At 45.9% G+C, this 17,338-nt stretch overlaps 2 protein-coding genes across 5 annotated transcripts in view; one reads left to right on the forward strand and one right to left on the reverse strand.

Annotated features, from left to right (window-relative positions):
• LOC131504993 (glycoprotein endo-alpha-1,2-mannosidase-like protein) overlaps nt 1-17,338 on the reverse strand; it is an 85,486-nt gene that overhangs the window by 16,043 nt on the left and 52,105 nt on the right. The window lies entirely within an intron of this gene.
• Nucleotides 11,247-17,338, forward strand: part of EPHA10 (EPH receptor A10) — a 39,229-nt gene continuing 33,137 nt past the window's right edge. The window contains exons 1-3 of one of the 4 annotated variants that reach the window (XM_058718001.1): nt 11,247-11,458; nt 13,364-13,428; nt 14,145-14,823. In XM_058718001.1, coding sequence (XP_058573984.1) covers nt 11,353-11,458; nt 13,364-13,428; nt 14,145-14,823 — 850 coding nt within the window. In that variant the 5' untranslated portion in view covers nt 11,247-11,352. The remainder of the gene's footprint in view (nt 11,459-13,363; nt 13,429-14,144; nt 14,824-17,338) is intronic. The other 3 variants (XM_058717999.1, XM_058717998.1, XM_058718000.1) reach the window with 3 other exon arrangements.

Genomic DNA, 17,338 nt, shown 5'->3' on the forward strand with positions numbered 1-17,338 from the left:
ATCAGGGGAGGGGCAGAAAGAGGGGGACAGAGGATCTGAAGCAGGCTCTGCACTGACAATAACAAGCTGGATATGGGGCTTGAACTCACGAACTGTGAGATCATGACCTGAGCCGAAGTAGGATGCTTAACCGACTGAACCACCCAGATGCCCCTACAGCTGTTTCTTTTAACCCTGTATCACCATAGGACCTCTTCTAGGAGTTTTGAATAAGTTAAGGAAGGTGCTATTTGGGAGAGAAGAGAAAGAAGAGAGCCAAGGAGAGAAATGAAGACAGAAACAGACACACAAAAAGAGGGAAATGGATAAATGGTATTTTAAAGACAAAACAATGGAGAGATTATTGGGAAGGTAGAAAAAAAACTTTATTTTTTAAGTAGGCTCATGCCCAGTGTGGAGCTCAACGCAGGGCTTGAGCTCACGACCCTGAGATCAAGACCTGAGCTGAGATCAAGAGTTGGACGCTTAACTGACTGAGCCACCAGGTGCCCTGAAAAATAATTTTTTACACAATTTTCAAATAGTGTCATACACCAATAGAGGACGTACAGTTGACTCCTTAACAACATGGTTTGAACTGTGCGGGTCCACTTATATAGATTTTTTTTGTCCAATAAATACATTGGAAAACTTTTCGGAAACTTGTGACCATTTGAAAAAAACTCACAGACAACTGCGTAGCACAGACATTCCAGAAAACTAAGGAAAAGTTGGATGTGTCATCTATGCATAAAATATACATAGATATTAGTGTATTTTATCATCTACTACCATAAGATATACACGCATCTATTACAAACGTTAAAACTGATCAAAACTCACTCACACAAACACTTACAGACCATAGGTGACACCAGGGAAATCAGACGAAGATAAAGGTGCAGTATAAATCATAACTGCATAAAATTTAGTGCATGCTGTACTACCACAATAATTTTGGAGCTACCTCCTGTTGCTATTGTGGTGAGCTCAAGCATTGCTAGTATCTGCTTAAAAAAGTGTGTGATCACAGAATGGTAGTTGCCAGAGGAGAAAGAGATGTGGGGATGAGTGAAAATGGGTGAAGGGGAGTGGGAGATACAGGCTTCCTGTTATGGAAGGAATAAGTCATAGGGATGAAAGGTACAGCATGGGGACTATGGCCAATGGTACTGTCATAGCGTTGTATGGTGAAAGAGGGTAACTACAGCGTAAGTATAGAGTTGTTGAATTGCTCTGTTGTACACCAGAAATGAAAGCAACACTGTGTATCAACTAGGCTTCAGTTTTGAAAAAGCAGCATGTGATTGATGGCCATCATCTCTGAGTGAGCAGTTGGTCTTTCCAGCAAATTGGGTATTGGAGTAAAAAGTGATCTCTCGTGGTTCTTGTGTATTTTTTGTGTTTAGTGCAATACCGTAAACTTTGAATGTCACCATGGGACCCATATGAAATGCCACTAGTGGTGCTGGAAGCGCTCCCAGTTCCAGTTGAACTGCTTGATATGTACCATAGATTGAGGTCTGCGGCTATGGTTGCCCCCCAATTCAAGATAAATGAATCCACTGTAAGTACTATTGTTAAAAAAAAAAAAAAGTAAAGGAAATTTGTGAAGCAGTCGCTGCAGCTATGCCAGCAAGAACAAAAACCTTGCATTTTTTTTTTTGCAAAATACCTTTTTATCTCATATTGAAAATGCAGCGTTTATGTGGGTACAGGATTGCTATGAAAAAGTTATACCTATCGACTCTAATATGATTTGAGAAAAGGGAAGTCATTCTATCACAACTTGAAGCAAAAGGCAGATGAAGGATTGAAAGTTGGAGAATTTAATGCCAGCAAAGGATGGTTTGATAGTTTTAGGAGGAGGTTTGGCTTTAAAAACGTCAGGATAACAGGAGAAGCCATTTCTGCCAGCCATGAGGTGGCAGACAAGTTCCCAGGTGCCATTAACAAAACCACTGAGAAGAAAGGATATCTGTCTGAACAGGTGTTCAGTGTAGATGAAAGTGCCTGGTTCTTGGGGGGAAAATATTCCATGAAGAACATTTATTAGTAATAAAGAGAAGCAAGCACCAAGACTGAAGGCAGAAAGGGATAGGCCAACACTACTGCTTTGTGCAAATGCAGTCAGGTGTGTGTTCAGGACTGCCTGAGCCCCTAAACACTGGTTGCTAGTCTTTTGGTTGTACAATAAGAAGGTCTGGACAATGAGAACACTTTTTTGGATTGGTTTCATCTATGCATTGTTCCTAAAAAGTCAGGAAGTATCTTGCCATTAGGGATGGCCTTTTAATGTTTTTTTTTTTTTTTTTGAGAGAGAACAAGTGGTAGAGGGAGAGAGAGAATCTTAGGCAGGCTCCATGCCCCAAGGCAGAGTCTGACACAGGGCTCGATCCCATGACTCTAAGATCATGACCTGAGCCAAAATCAAGAGTCAGACGCTCAACTGACTCAGCCACCCAGGCATCCCTAAAGTTCTTTTGATATTGGACAATGCCCCTGGCCATCCAGAAGCCCGTGAGTTCAATAACAAAGGCGTCCAAGTGGTCTACTTGCCCCCAAACACAACATCTCTAATTCAGCCTCCAGATCAGGGAGTCATAAGGACCTTTAAGTCTCATTACACATGGTACCCCACAGAAAGGTTTGTCAATGCTATGGCAGAACCCCAATGGAGAGAACGTCACGAAAGTCTGGAAGAATTACTGAAGATGCATCACTTTTATAGAAAAGCTGTGAAAGCCATCAAGCCCGAAACAGTAAATTCCTGCTGGAGAAAACTGTGTCCAGATGTTATGCATAACTTCACCAGATTTACGAAGAGAGCCAATCAAGGAACTCATGAAAGAGATTGTGATTGCAAAAAAATAAAGGGGTAGAGGGGGTGAAGGCCTTAAAGATATGGATCTTGGAGAAATTTAAGAGCTAACAGACACCACACCAGAGGAATTAACAGAAGATGACTTCGTGGGGATGAGTACTTCCGAACCCGTGCCAGACAATGAGGAGGACTTAGAGGAAGCAGGCCCGAAAACAAATGGCCATTAGACAATCTGGCAGAAGGGTTCAATTATTCAAGATGGCTTTTGACTTTCTTTTTAATGTTTATTTTTAAGAGAGAGAAAGAGAGAGGAAGCAGGGGAGGGGCAGAGAGAGAGGGAGACACACAGAATCCAAAACGGGCTTCAGGCTCCAAGCTGTCAGCACAGAGCCCGATGCAGGGCTCGAACTCACCAACCTCGAGATCATGATGTGAGCTGAAATCGGACACTTAACTGACTGAACCACTCAGGTGTCCCAATGCTTTTTTTTTTTTTAATGTTTATTTATTTTTGAGAGAGAGAGAGAACGTGGGCAGGGGAGGTTCAGAGAGAAGGAGACACAGAATCCGAAGCAGGCTCCAGGCTCTTGCTGTCAGCACAGAGCCCGATGAGGGCCTTGAACTCTGGAACAGTAAGATCATGACCTGAGCTGAAGTTGGATGCTTAACTGACTGAGCCACCCAGGTGCCTCCAGAGTCAGTGATCTTTTTTTATTTTAATGTTTATTTATTTTTGAGAGAGACAGAGACAGAGCGTGAGTGGGGGAGGGGCAGAGAGAGTGGGGGAGGGGCAGAGAGAGACACAGAATCCAAAGCAGGCTTCAGGCTCCAAGCTGTCAGCATAGAGCCCAACACAGGGCTCCAATTCAACCACCCGTGAAATCATGACCTGAGCCGAAGTCAAATGCTCAACTGACTGAGCCACCTTGATGCCCCATGAGTCAATGCATAAGCAGAGTCCCCATAAGCAGAAGCGACTTGGGTTACTTTTGAGCTGAGATAGGGATTTGCATGGCTCATACAACACCCTCTTCCCCCATCCCATGTTCCCGATTCTATAGGGTCAACAAGTCTCTGTCAATTTCTTCCCTTTGAGGACTGTGAATGGAGCAGAGTCCCTACTAAGTCACACTGAACATATAATGAAAGCTAAAAATAACCTTGTTGAATTAAGTCATTGAAATATGGGGAGATTTATGTGTCGCAGCAGCAGCAGTTGATTACACCGAGTGATACTCCTATGCTGGGTTCATAACGCTGAGTGCACTACCTTCCATGTTCATTCTTTTGCCCAAAATGTCTTCCTTGGATTCCCAGGAATTTTAGTTTTTATACTGCAGATGTGGAGGTGTGGTGTGATGTGTTTTTATATACTTTAAGACTATGTTATTAGGTGTATACAAATTTAGAATTGTTATATCTTCTTGGTTTATTGACATTTTCCCCATTATACAGCGTCTAATAATGCTTCTTGCCTTGAAGTCTAATTTGTATAATATTAGTTTTGCTTTACTGATTTTCTTTTAGTTACTGTTTGTGTACCATGTTTTTTACAACTGTTTTCTTTAACATATCCAAATTCTTATATATAAGATTTTTTTTAAAGCAGCAATGAATTTCTTTCTAAAAACCAATTTGACAATTTTGGTCTTTAAAAGAGGTATTTAGTTCACTTAGATTTAATAGCTATTTATATATTTGAGCTTCAAGATATTGTAGTATTTATTTTATATTTCTCTCACATGTTCTATGTTCCTTTTTCCTCTAACCTTTTAAACCTTTTTTGATGGATTTTTTAAAGTTTATTTATTTTGCGAGGGGATCCCAGTCCTAGTGAAGGGCTTGAACTCATGAACCATGAAATCATGACCTGAGCTGAAATCAAGAGTTGGACACTTAATCAACTGAGTCACCCAGGCATCCCTTGACTCCTTTTATTATTCCATTATTTTACTGCATTAATTTGATATATATTTTTTAACTATTCTTCCATAATTACTATGGTGATTACAGCATGCATTCTTGACTTGTTAAAGTTTAGTATAAATTAATTCTTTTACCATTTTCTGGACAATGAAAGGACCTTAAAATACTTTAACTCTATTCACCTGCTGCTACCCTGTGTACCATTTCTGTGGTGCAGTTTAATTTTACATATGCTTAGAATTCCACAAAATATTATTGCTTTATACAGTCATTGTTCATTTACTTTTACCCATATATTTACCCTTTCTGTTGCTCTTTATTTCTTCCTGCATGTTGTGCTTCCTTGGTTTATTTTCATTCTGTTTGAAAAATTTCCTTTAGTATTTCTTTTAGTGAGGGCCTATGGATGAAAATTTTTCTCAGGTTTTGAGTGTCTGAAAACATGTATTTTTCTTTCATTTAAAATTTATTTATTTATTTATTTATTTATTTATTTATTTATTTATTTTGAGAGAGAGAGAGAAAGAGCAAACAGGGGAGGGGCAGAGAGAGAGAGAGAGAGAGAGAGGGAGGATCCCAAGCAGGCTCTGCCCTGTCAGCACAGAGCCCACTGTGGGGCTCGGAACTCATGAACCGTGAGATCATGACCTGAGCCGAAACGAAGAGTGAGATGCTTAACCAACTGAGCCATCCAGGTGCCTCTCTTTCATTTTTTAAGGATATTTTCACTGGGTATAAAATTTTAGATTAACCATATTTTCTTTCAATACCTTAAAGATGTTATTCCATCATTTCCTTGATTTTATCATTTATGTTGGGGAGTCAGTTGCTAGTCTTAATAATGTTCTTCCTTTGAAGGTAACGTACATATTTTCTCTTTCTAATTGTTTTTAGGGTTTTTTCTTTTGTCATTATCTTTGGTCTTCAGCAGTTTTATTATGAGGTGTTTAGATATTGCTTTCTTTGCATTAATCCTGCTTGAGATTGATGACACTTCCTGAGTATATGTCTTAATGTCTTTCATAAGTTTTAGAAAAATTTCAACTGCCCTCTCTTCAAATATTGCTTCTTTCCCATCCTCTCTCTTTCCTCTTTCTAATTCCATGTGTTTAGGCTTATTCACTATGTCTCATATGTCTCTTACTCTCTTATCTACATTTTCTATTCTCTTCTCTCTCTACATACTTCAGTATGGATATTTTATACTAACCTTTCAGCTTATTACTTCTAGAATTAGTTGTGTCTAACCTTATGTTAAATCCATCCATTTTGTTACATACAGTTATTGTATTTTTTTAGTTCTAGGATTTCAACTGCACTTCTTTTTAGAATCCAAGTTTGGTGATTAGCTAAAACTCCAGAACAATCCCAATGCAAAATGTTGCTGTTCTATGCAGATCTAGCTCATTCAGTTACACTGATAAAATAATGTGAATAAAATTAATAAAATACCATTTTTGTTTAAGCCAATTTTAGTTAGGTTTCCAGTTACTACAACTGAAAAATCTTACCAAAGTGTTGATATCTCTCTCTTCATCATGTTGAAATGGTTGCAGCCACTTCAGGTGTCAATTGCAGATATGACATGCAGAGAAGAAGTGGGATGTTGCCTGTTAGGCAATTCCTTCTATTAGGAGAGAAAACCTTTTCCAGAATCTCTAATTCAGAAGGCCAGGGCTGTGTTACATACCCATGCCTAAGCTAACCCTGACACATGGAATGGGATGACAATGATTAACCAATAACAATCTTTATTCATCCCTGAACTTGGGGAGAAGGTCATCTTCTCTGAGCAAAGGACTGTAGTAGATGAACATCTGAACAAAACTGGGGATTTCTTAGCAATGAAAAATATAAAAGAGAAAAGGTATTGAGTAGTCAACAGTATTTACCTCACTAACAGATATATTTTCTGTAAAGGTGTGTGTGTTTGTGTGTGTGTATGCATAGAAAATATCAGGAAGGGTACATATCAATCTATTAACATGTTTAAAATTTGAAATGGGACTATATGAGGGTATTACTAATGGGTATCTTTACTTTTTACTTACAAAATTTTTTATCAGTTTATATTACTTTGGTCATTTAAATTTAAAAGGTCTGCTTCAATCTCAAAATGAGCTCTTCAGAAATAAAATTAGGATTTTAAAAACAGTCAGAGAAGCATATGTTGATAGATCCCATTCCAAGCCCTGGCCCTTCGTACAGTCACTGAGGTGCCAGTGGCAGGTTTATCCCTATTGGGAATTTGGAGGCACAAGGTACCAGAGCCTGATGCCCTCAAATATTTAAACCATCCAACTGCCTCCCCTTACACTCTCAAAGCAGCCTTTGCGTCATAAATTGGCTTCCTATGCACATTTTCCTACAAAGGAAGAATTTGCTGGACATGGTAATGTGAGAATTCTGGCTTCCTTGGCAGTTCCATTTCTCATTGTATATTAATTCATTGGTTCTTTGAATCAGATAGCAATATTGGAGCTGAGTTAGTACGATCTACTTTCCAACCCTCCAACACATAGGTTCTTTCTTAGTGCTGTTAAAGTCAAGTTTATGATCCCGGACCATGATTAATTCACCAAGGTAAGTGTCACCTCTGAGGGCACTTGGCAGCTGGCCAGCCAGCCAGCCCTGATGACACTCCTGTCTCTTCAAGCACATTTCTTTCAGGCTCTCGTACTTTCTAGTCACATTCATCTCAACAAACTGTCTCCTTCTTTATCCCTCATTATGTCTTTTCCTCTATGACTGTCTCTCTAATTTTATCTCTCTCTCTTCCTATCTTACCGCCTAACTTTTCTTTATCCTTTCCTTTTTTCTTTCTGTTTTTCACCTTAATTAACCATGAAGTTGAATAATAAAACATACCAGAACTATATGCCAAGTACTATGTGCTGGAATATATATATATATATATATATATATATATATATAATATACATATAATATATATAAATATATATAAAATTTATATATATATAAATTATATTCTGACCTCACAATAACTCTGAAGTATTTTCACTCTTATTTTACAGAGGAGGAAGCAGAGTATCATAAAGTCTGAATATTTGTATTAATGAAAGGTTTTTGCTGCTTAATTTTCAAAGTCAATGAATTCAATATTTTATATTTCCTTTATCTTAGAAAAATACAATGTAAACACTTGTATATAACCTCCATCTTATTTTTGCCTGTGAATTTATTGTCCTAGAAAATAATTCACCTTGGGGATGTTTATTTTTCTTAAGCTGGGGAGTAGGAGATAGACCGGAAGAGGAAAGAGACAAATTGGAAATGTCCCTTTGAGCAGAAGGGCTTGCCACTGTTCTTTGCTCCTTCCTTGTCCTCTTTTCCGAGGAGAGGGATTGGCCCTGATTCTCTGAAGCAATCTTAGTCTTCTCCATGGAGGAGATGACCTTCTCTGTCTAGCCAGGATGAATGTACTTTCTGGATCTGTGCAAAAGGAAGAGATCAAATTTTCAGCCCCTAGATGTATAACTTTCAGTAACTTGGAAATGGAAGTTGCAGTAAAGTTGGATTGGATGCCTGGAAGATCACTTCTAATAAATAATTAGATGTTGGATTAAGCTGCTCAGCTCCAACAGGTGTTCTTCCCATCATGCCGCAGAGAGTAAGGTAGAAGTAGAGAGAAGCATCCCTTCTATCCCACCTCACACGGGGTTGGGGAGGAGCAGAGGAGAAAACAGGAGTTTCCAGATGGGTGCCAGGTTCCTCCACTCTTACTCCATGAAGTAAGGCTGCTTACCTTCTGGAGGTGCAAATAGCTAGGTCTGGGTTATAGGCTGGAGGAACAAGGCAGAGAGCCCTGGGCTGATGAGTAGAGCAGGGCAGCAGAAAGGCCCCAGGTCCAGTTGAAAATGGAGGGTCCAGACTTTGGTAGGTTCAGCACCACGGACAGAACATTTTCTACAGGCTGAAGCTGGCAGGTGGGCTCACAGTTCAGCACTATGCCAGAACCCCACCCCCACCCCACTCCTGTACTGGCTATTCCAGGGAAGAATCTAACCTGGCCCTTGGTTGACTGGACCCCAGCACTTTAAGTCCACAGTAAAATAGCTTAGTTTCCTTCTAAGGCCCTTTTGAATATCTTCACTTAGGTGTCTATTCAGCAGTCACCTGGTTGAGTGGAGTCCGCTTTGGAGGAACTCTTAAGATCTTGCTGATTTGCATATATCCTTATACACTGAGGCATCTCCGTCCTGGTTTTATTATAAATGAATTGTTCAGAGGAAGAAAGAAAAGGACTGAAGGATTGTTTCAAATCTTCTTTTCCTCTTCTTTCCCCCATTGCTAGGGTCTCAATCTGGCAATTTCCCCAAGGAGGCTACAGATGCATGTGGTGGGAGAGGATGAGAACCAGACTCCGGACAGCCAGGGGTTTGTTGGGGCATCCTGTATGGCTTTCCCCAGATAATTTCCTCCATATGCTTGGCTCCTGAATGATCCTTCCAGGCTCCTAAGGAGTCTGCATTTTGTGTTAGCATACAGGGCCAGAACCTCTGGGCTGAAGTCCCTGGAGCGCAGGTAAGAAGCTGTGACTGGCGCCTTAGAGACTGTATAAGGGATGGGACCCGGTTTTGAAGAGAAGGGTGAGGGGTAGTGGAGTGAGGACTCATTCTGAAATGAAAGGAGTCCTGGGTCTCTAAGCAGCTTCTAAAAATACCAACTCCCAACGCTGGGGGTGGAGGGGGAGGGGAAAATTGAGCGTGAGAAGAATGAAGATGGAAGGAGGTAGGGGTGTAAGAGCGCTTCTTCAGGGAGATCTGATTTCAAAGACCCCACCTGCATCTAAGAACAGCTTGATGCCACACCTCCTTCTGCTTTCTCAGCGGGCTTCGGTATCCTGTGGTGTCCTCACAGTATCCTGTGGAGCCTCAGCCCCTCCTGATGACCTTTCTTTTTACCGGCAAAGGATCCCAACTCTTCCCAGCCACTCCTCCTTCTTGCTGTCCAGCAAGTATGTCTGTGAGCAAGGGTGCATAAACACACACATACTAGATGCGCATGCGCGCGCGCGCGCGCGCGCGCGCACACACACACACACACACACACACACACACACGACACAGGAAGGGAGCTTCCAGGCTAGCTCAGAGGCTTGTAAGTGGCCAGTTGTCTACGATGCCAGCAATTTTCATTATTCATTATCCATTACCCCAAGGAGGTATGGATTGTAGCAGAGACATAGATTCACCCAGATATTTTCAGCACAGAGCATGGCACTCAGGGAGTGTTGGTTGAAAGGTAAGGAGATTATACATACACACAAAATGTACACTCAGGCCAGGCAGGTCATGGGGATACACGACTCATTAATTTTCAAGGGTTCTTCAGGCTGCTTTAGACACCATAAAGGAGCGGTGTTGGGTCCCCCAAGAAAAGAGCTTTGAAAAGCCACAGGGTGGGTGGAGCTTTCTCTGCTCAAGTTCAGCCCAGATGGTGGCGCTCAGTAGCCGCCTCCCTCGTCCTGGAGGGCTCCAGCCCTTCCCACCACCAACGCCTTAAACCCTCAGCTTGCACATAAATGACCTTCACTAGATAGAGGTCGTGTTCCACGTTTCCTTGCAGCTTCCCCAGCGCTGGCTGAACTCCGCGAGGATTGCTCCGCCTCTTTCGCAGACCCCTGGGAGTCCCTGCCGCTGAGCTCCTTCCCAGTCCCCTGGGATGGGCGGAGAGGGATTATCAAGGCGCGGGGGGGGGGGGGGGGAACTCCAGGCTCTGAGCAGACTGGGGAAAAGGGTAGTTGTGCAGAGTGCTGCCTGTGTCCTGGCGGCAAGAGCAGGAACCTGAGGAACCGATCGTTCATGCAAAATTTACCACCGCCCCATCCTGGCGTCCACATGGTTTCCCAACCTCGGAAGCGCTGCTGGTAGGGTGGGATTCCGTCTCCCACTTTGCTCTCCTTTCTAGAGTAGCTCCCAGGGTCAGCCTTAGCCCCTTCCTCCTGCCGGGGTGTGTGTGTGTGTGTGTGTGTGTGTGTGTGTGTGTGTGTGTTGTGTGAGGAGGGCGGGGAGAGAAGAGGGCAGGATTGAGCCATAAGACACCAGGAGCCTCAGACACAGGAAGAAGCCAAGGGCTTGTAGATAGAGGAGCTCCCCAGAGCTTGGGGTCGGGACATCAGGCTTCAAAACCCCTTGAAAGTCCTGGGAACAAGGGAGCTTCCCGCCTAGCTCAGAGGCTGCAAGTGTCGCGGCCTCCCCGAGGTTCGCCCCTCTTTAAGCCACGCCCACATTGTCTACTTCTCGGGAATGAGAGGCTAAGGTTTTGCGCTCTGGGCCTTCGTCGCCGGCTCATTCTCCTCCCCAGGAGCCAGACCAGCGTTCAGCGCTACCCACCCCCACGTTTGGAGATTGGCGGGACCCCTTCCTTCCCCCCTCCATTTCGCCGTTCCGCCCCTGGCCTATGAAACTCCACCCCTCCACCTTCTGCTGGCGGGGATTGGTGGACTTCCCGCGGCGGTGCCTAGTGATTGGTCCCCATGGATGACGGTAACCAGCGAGATCCCGCCCCCAGAAGGAGCTAGGGTCTGGGGGCATTGCTCAGCGGTGCTGGGGCTGGCGCGGCTTGAGCCGCCGCCGCACTGACAGCTTGGTCTGCGGACCATGGAGACCGGTGCCGGCCCACATCCGTTGCGCCTGTTCGTCTGCCTGATGCCGCTCTGTCTGGCGTTGCTTTTGGGACCAGGGAGGCCCGGGATCGCCGAGGAAGGTGAGGAAACTGGTGGCTGTTCTTGGAGCTTGGAATGCCAAAAGATAGGAGGCTGGAGAACTGGGGGTCTGAGGGAAGGAATCGTATAGAGAGACTGGAGTCTGTATTGGGGTTTGAGGCAAGCGGGCAGCGGGAAGCAAAGAACTAAAGAGGCAGAGAAAAAGGTAGCTAAGCAAAGGTAGCTAAGGAGATCGGGCTGGAGACCTGGAAGGCTGGGAGGAAAGAGACCAGGAATCGTGAGAGCCAGAGGCGGCGGTTCAGGTGCCGGTGAGACGGACAGGCTGAGCGATTGGAGGTGGGAGGTGTGGGGGCAGGGAGATGAAGAGAGCAGAGGAGACAGGGAGGTGTGGAGGTGAGATCGAAGTACGGGACGACGGGATGGAGCCCGAACCGCGAGGCAGGAGGTGGAGCGCTGGTAGGGGAGGGATGGCTGGGTCCGGGAGTAGCCCGACGTGCTGGCGAGGGAGCTGTCCGCAGTGCTGAATTTGGAGCGCAGACTACCCGAAGCGGTCCGCGCTGTTGGGCTTGGAGCTGCCTGCGGTACCAGGGCTCGCGCCTTGCCTCTGGATTTGGGGGAGCCGTACACTCAACTGAATCCAGAGGCGTCATATCCAGGTGTAGAGTCCTGAGGAGCTGGAATCTAAAGCGCTGACCGGGGGGTTGGGGCGCTGGATCTCTGACGCCAATATGCAATTCCGATGTGCTGTCAGTTATAACAAAATCGGGAAGCTGTCGGTGGTCCTGCTTACTGTCACTGATGCCTCTGGAGCCAACCCTCTTAGAGACCCTCACCTTGGAGCCCCACCCCCTTGCTTAAGCTCTAGATGTGTAATCTTCCAAGACTTCAAGATGGCCTGGGCTCCTGTCTCTGAGCTGCTGCTGTGCTATCCAGACCAATGCTTCTTTGGGACCGATACTGAGAGCAGGAGAGAAGAAATTTTCATTTCTCCTGCTGCTGGCAGAGTCCACTCATTTTTCCCAGAGCCCCTAAGAGTCAAACTAAAAAGGTTCTAGTCCCTTCCATCCCTGGTGACTTCAGACCTCAGATGAGCCCCTGAGTATGAATGAATTCAGGATGTATGCAGAAATCCTCTAATATGCTCACTTTCTGTCTCTTCTTGACATGCAGTTATAATTTAGGGAGCCTAGAAGGTGGAAAGGGGGGCTCACTGACACCACCACCCCTTTCTTAGAGCCAATCTTAAGAGTACTTCCATGAACTCTGGCAGGCTGAATAATGACTCCCCAAATATGTCCACATCCTAATTCATCCCCAGAACCAATCAATCTTATTCTAAATGCAAAAGACTTTGCAGATGTGGTTAGGGGTCCTGAGATGGGGAGATTATCCTGGATTATGTGGATGGCCCCAATGTAATCACAAGGGTCCTTACAAGAGGGAAGCAGAAGGAGTCAGTGAGAGAAGGCAACTTGATCACAGAAGGACTGGAGTGAAGCACTTTGAAGATGGAGGAGGATGCCACAAGCCAAGGAATCCAGGTGGCCGCTAGAAGCTGAAAAACTCAAGGAAATGGATTCTCCCCTCTGAACCTACAGATGGAACCAGACCTGCTGACAGCCCAACTTTAGACCAATGAAATTGATTTTCAACTTCTGACCTCCAGAACTATAAGAGAATAAATAAGTAATTGATACTTGAAGCCACAGAGTTTGTGATGATTTGTTACAGCAACCACAGGAAACTGCTACAGGCTCCTTGCCTAATTGTTGTGGCTACCTCTTTCTGGACTCAAGCTACTCACACCCCACGCCTTCCTGGGAAGGTATGGGGTGGGAAAAATTTGTCTCTGCTCCCTCAGCAAGTTTACAACGAACTCACAAAAGGGTCCCTCCCACCTTCCTCACCTTCTGACTTTCTGACATCTCTGTTCTTCCTCTCCCTAGTCATCCTCCTGGATTCCAAAGCCTCCCAGGCTGAGTTGGGCTGGACTGCACTGCCAAGTAATGGGGTAAGTGTAACCTTTCTCTCCCTCTCCCAGGAATCTTCTGGTGGTCTGAGACTCAATTCCTTTAGCTCTTTGTGGTTACAGCAGATCAAAATGCTCCTCAGAGCACGTGATCTCCAGCGGCACTGGCTTCAAGCCAGAGTGGCCTATTAGAAAACGTTGAGTCTTCAGTCAGTCCAAGAAGAAAAGAAAAAAAGAGAAAGATAATGAGGGGAAAACTGACTGTGTCTAGCAACAGAAATGTGTCATCTAGATGAGCCAATGCTGGACAGTGTCTTGCGCATAGCAGGTCCTCCAAGCAGTGTTGCTGATTGATGGATTGATAGAAGGAGCAAGATTTAAAATCCTGAAAGTGGCTTAGAAACTTGGTGGGGGTGGGCAGATGTGGCTGTATGGCTGCCGCCTGGTCCCCGTGTGGGCACCTGGTGGAGAGCCGGGAGACTTCAGACACCATTCCCAGCTCTGCTGCTAATTCGATGTTCATATCCAGTCAAATCACTCTCTCTGGAGCCTCAGTTTCCCGACCTATAAAATTAAGGGTTGGACTCTTTGTCTCCAACGTTTCTCCCAGCTCTGCATCTTATAATTTCAGGGGGATGGGGTGTGTGTGGAATGCGAGATGATGGGGAAGGGGTTTTTCAGCTTTAGACACCACCGGGGCTTCACCTCCTGGGAGCGCCTTGGCTCTGAGCTTCCCACATCTTTGTTCTCCTCCCCAGTGGGAGGAGATCAGCGGCGTGGACGAGCATGACCGTCCGATCCGCACATACCAGGTGTGCAACGTGCTGGAGCCCAACCAGGACAACTGGTTGCAAACTGGCTGGATCAGCCGTGGCCGCGGGCAGCGCATCTTCGTGGAGCTGCAGTTCACACTGCGCGACTGCAGCAGCATCCCGGGCGCCGCGGGCACCTGCAAGGAGACTTTCAACGTCTACTACCTGGAAACAGAGGCTGACCTGGGCCGCGGGCGTCCCCGCCCAGGTGGCAGCCGGCCCCGCAAGATCGATACAATCGCTGCAGATGAGAGCTTCACGCAGGGCGACCTGGGAGAGCGCAAGATGAAGCTGAACACAGAGGTGCGCGAGATCGGTCCGCTCAGCCGGCGGGGTTTCCACCTGGCCTTTCAGGACGTGGGCGCATGCGTTGCGCTGGTCTCTGTGCGCGTCTACTACAAGCAGTGCCGCGCGACGGTGCGGGGCCTGGCGGCGTTCCCAGCCACCGCAGCTGAGAGTGCCTTCTCCACGCTGGTGGAGGTGACGGGAACGTGCGTGGCGCACTCAGAAGGGGAGCCCGGCAGCCCCCCGCGCATGCACTGTGGCGCTGATGGTGAATGGCTGGTGCCCGTGGGCCGCTGCAGCTGCAGTGCGGGATTCCAGGAACGTGGTGACATCTGTGAAGGTATTAAGCGGACGAGGGGGCGTGGCGTGGGGGCGTAGCGCGCAGGTGGCAACTGGGAGAGAGTGTGCCGTAGATCAAAGAGGCAGGAGGAGGAGTGGAGCAGCTGTGGGCTGTGGAGCCCAGAGCCCTGACCTTCTGTGGAGCTTTCCAGTGGGTCCAGCCAGGACCACTGAACGAAGTTACGAGGAGGTGAATTTGACTTCATATAAGGGGGCATTAGGGGCTTATATTTCAGGCACTATGATAAGCACCTCGCAAAGGATGTCTCATTTATTCTTGGCAATAAAGTAAGTCACCAGTATCCCTATTTCACAGATGAGGAAACGGAGGCTCAGAGAGATTAGCACCTCGCTTGCACAGTTAGTAAATGGGGAACAAGGGTTCGAACCAGATTTGCCCAACTGCCAAGTTCTTTCTATTACGCCATGCTGCCTCCCGTATGCATAAAGAAAAATGATACAGCAGCCCAACTCTACTAGCTATGGACTAGGGGGATTGGTTACACTATAGTGAGCTCCCTGTCACTGATAATATGCAAGTCAGAGTCTGGCAGGGGGATTCTTGAGCTGGAGAGAAAGACTGAGAGGTTGTGCTAGATGACTAGTAAGATCCCACCCAACTCTTCGAACTGTGAGTCAAAGTGCCCCCTGAGGGAGACCCTTCATGTGGGGGCTCTGTTGGGTTCTCAGGTCTGTGTGGGCACCAGGCCAGACCTCTCCTTTTCTCCCCTATCTGTGGCTCTGAGGACTGAGGGTAAAGATGGGGTATGGATGTGTGCCCTTAGTGTAGAAAGATCAAGAGAGGCTTCTGCTAAGCCACGTCCTTTTCTGGGTGCCAGGACAACAGAAATGAGTCAGAGATAGTCTCAACTCTTCAGAAGCTCTATAGATGGAAAACATAAAAATTGAAAAATCACAAGGTCATATGTGATCCAATGGAGGGATTAATATAGAGGTGGGAAGACAGAGGAGGAAATGACTCAACTTAATGTCACTCCTTTGTTCAACTGTCCATTCGATATGAGTTGAGAACTTGCCAAGTGCATTTAGGGAGGGTTTATTATATATATTTAGAGGAATGTCACCATCTCTTTCCTGGTGGGAACTTATGGATTAGTAAGGGACTTGGAGGCACGAACCTTCCTGAACTCTCCAAGTAGGGTTAGGAAACACTTCTGTTCTCCAGCACCCATTGCAACCTCTATTTCTTGCTTAAAAAAAATTAAGTACAGTTGACTGCAATCTCTATTTCTGCACTTACCCCATGCTATGTAGTGATCTACTTGTGTGTGTTTCCACCACTGGACTAGTGACTGACTTCAGGCAATGGTTGTATCACATTTTAGCAGCGCCAGTATCCATAACAGGATGTGGTAAGTGCCCAATGGAAATGTACTGAGTGAAGGAGTGGTTACCATAGGGTGTGATACATATCAACAGAGAATTGAGGAAGCCTGGAGAAGGGAGAACCCAAATCTAAGCGTGGAGAGAGACAGTGAGAAGGCCTTTCTTCCAGGCAAATAAAAGCATTCTGACTTAAGAGACTGTCTGCAGAAGCATGGAGGCAGGAGGGAATGTAGCATGACTGGGGCTGGGGGCAGAGGGCATTTGGGGGTGTGAGGGCTGATGGGGCTGGAGAGGGGCAGGAACAAATCATGAAGGGCCTTGAACTTTAGGATAAAGTGCTGAGACTATATGCTGTTGACCAATGGGGAGGCTTTGAAGCAGGGGTCTGACATGTTCAGATTTTTATTTTCAAAAGATCACTCAAGCCGTAATTACAAAGAAAGAATTGAGGAAGGAAGGATTAAGGGGTCGAAAATAAGAAAGATGGGACAACAGTCCAGGAGAAAGAACGCATGGTTTGAAGTGAGACAGTAGCAGAGGTCATTGAGAGATGAGGATGGATGTGACAGCCTCCACAGCACTTGGTGACCATGTGACACAGGAGAAAAGAAGAGTCCTTTTTGATTCATTTACTTCTAGGGGATTGGATGGACAGAGGATCATTTGCTGGGGTAGAGATCACAGGCCATCGATGGACACCGAATCTGTGGTGTCTGGGGTGCATTAAGTGGAGGTAGCTAGAAAGTGAGTCTGGAGCTCAGCGAGAGAGAGAGAGAGAGAGAGAGAGAGAGAGAGAGAGAGAGAGAGAGAGAGAGAGAGAGACTACTTAAAGCTGTGGGTACGGTTGGGACAGACCAAGGCAAGGTAAGAAGCAAGAGGGCCAATGATGAAGTCTCATAGAACAGTGGTATTTAAGGGTTTAAGGGGGAGTAGGAGAATCAAAGCCCATAAAAAAGGACCTTGAGGGAGAATCAGAGGCTGGGGAAGATCTAGGAGAGTGTTATTTCTGGCAGCCAAGGGAGGCGGAGGGGTCCAGGAGGGAACGGCTTATAGTGTTGGTGAGCAGTCAGGTAAGGTGAGGTTTGGACAATGTCCACCCGGTGGCCCTGGCCAAAGCAGTTTCTGTTGAGTAACGGAGAGAGAGACCAGGCTGCCAGGAGGCTGGGGGA

The sequence above is a fragment of the Neofelis nebulosa genome, chromosome 2, assembly GCF_028018385.1.
Source record: "Neofelis nebulosa isolate mNeoNeb1 chromosome 2, mNeoNeb1.pri, whole genome shotgun sequence".
Taxonomy (NCBI): Eukaryota; Metazoa; Chordata; class Mammalia; order Carnivora; family Felidae; genus Neofelis; species Neofelis nebulosa.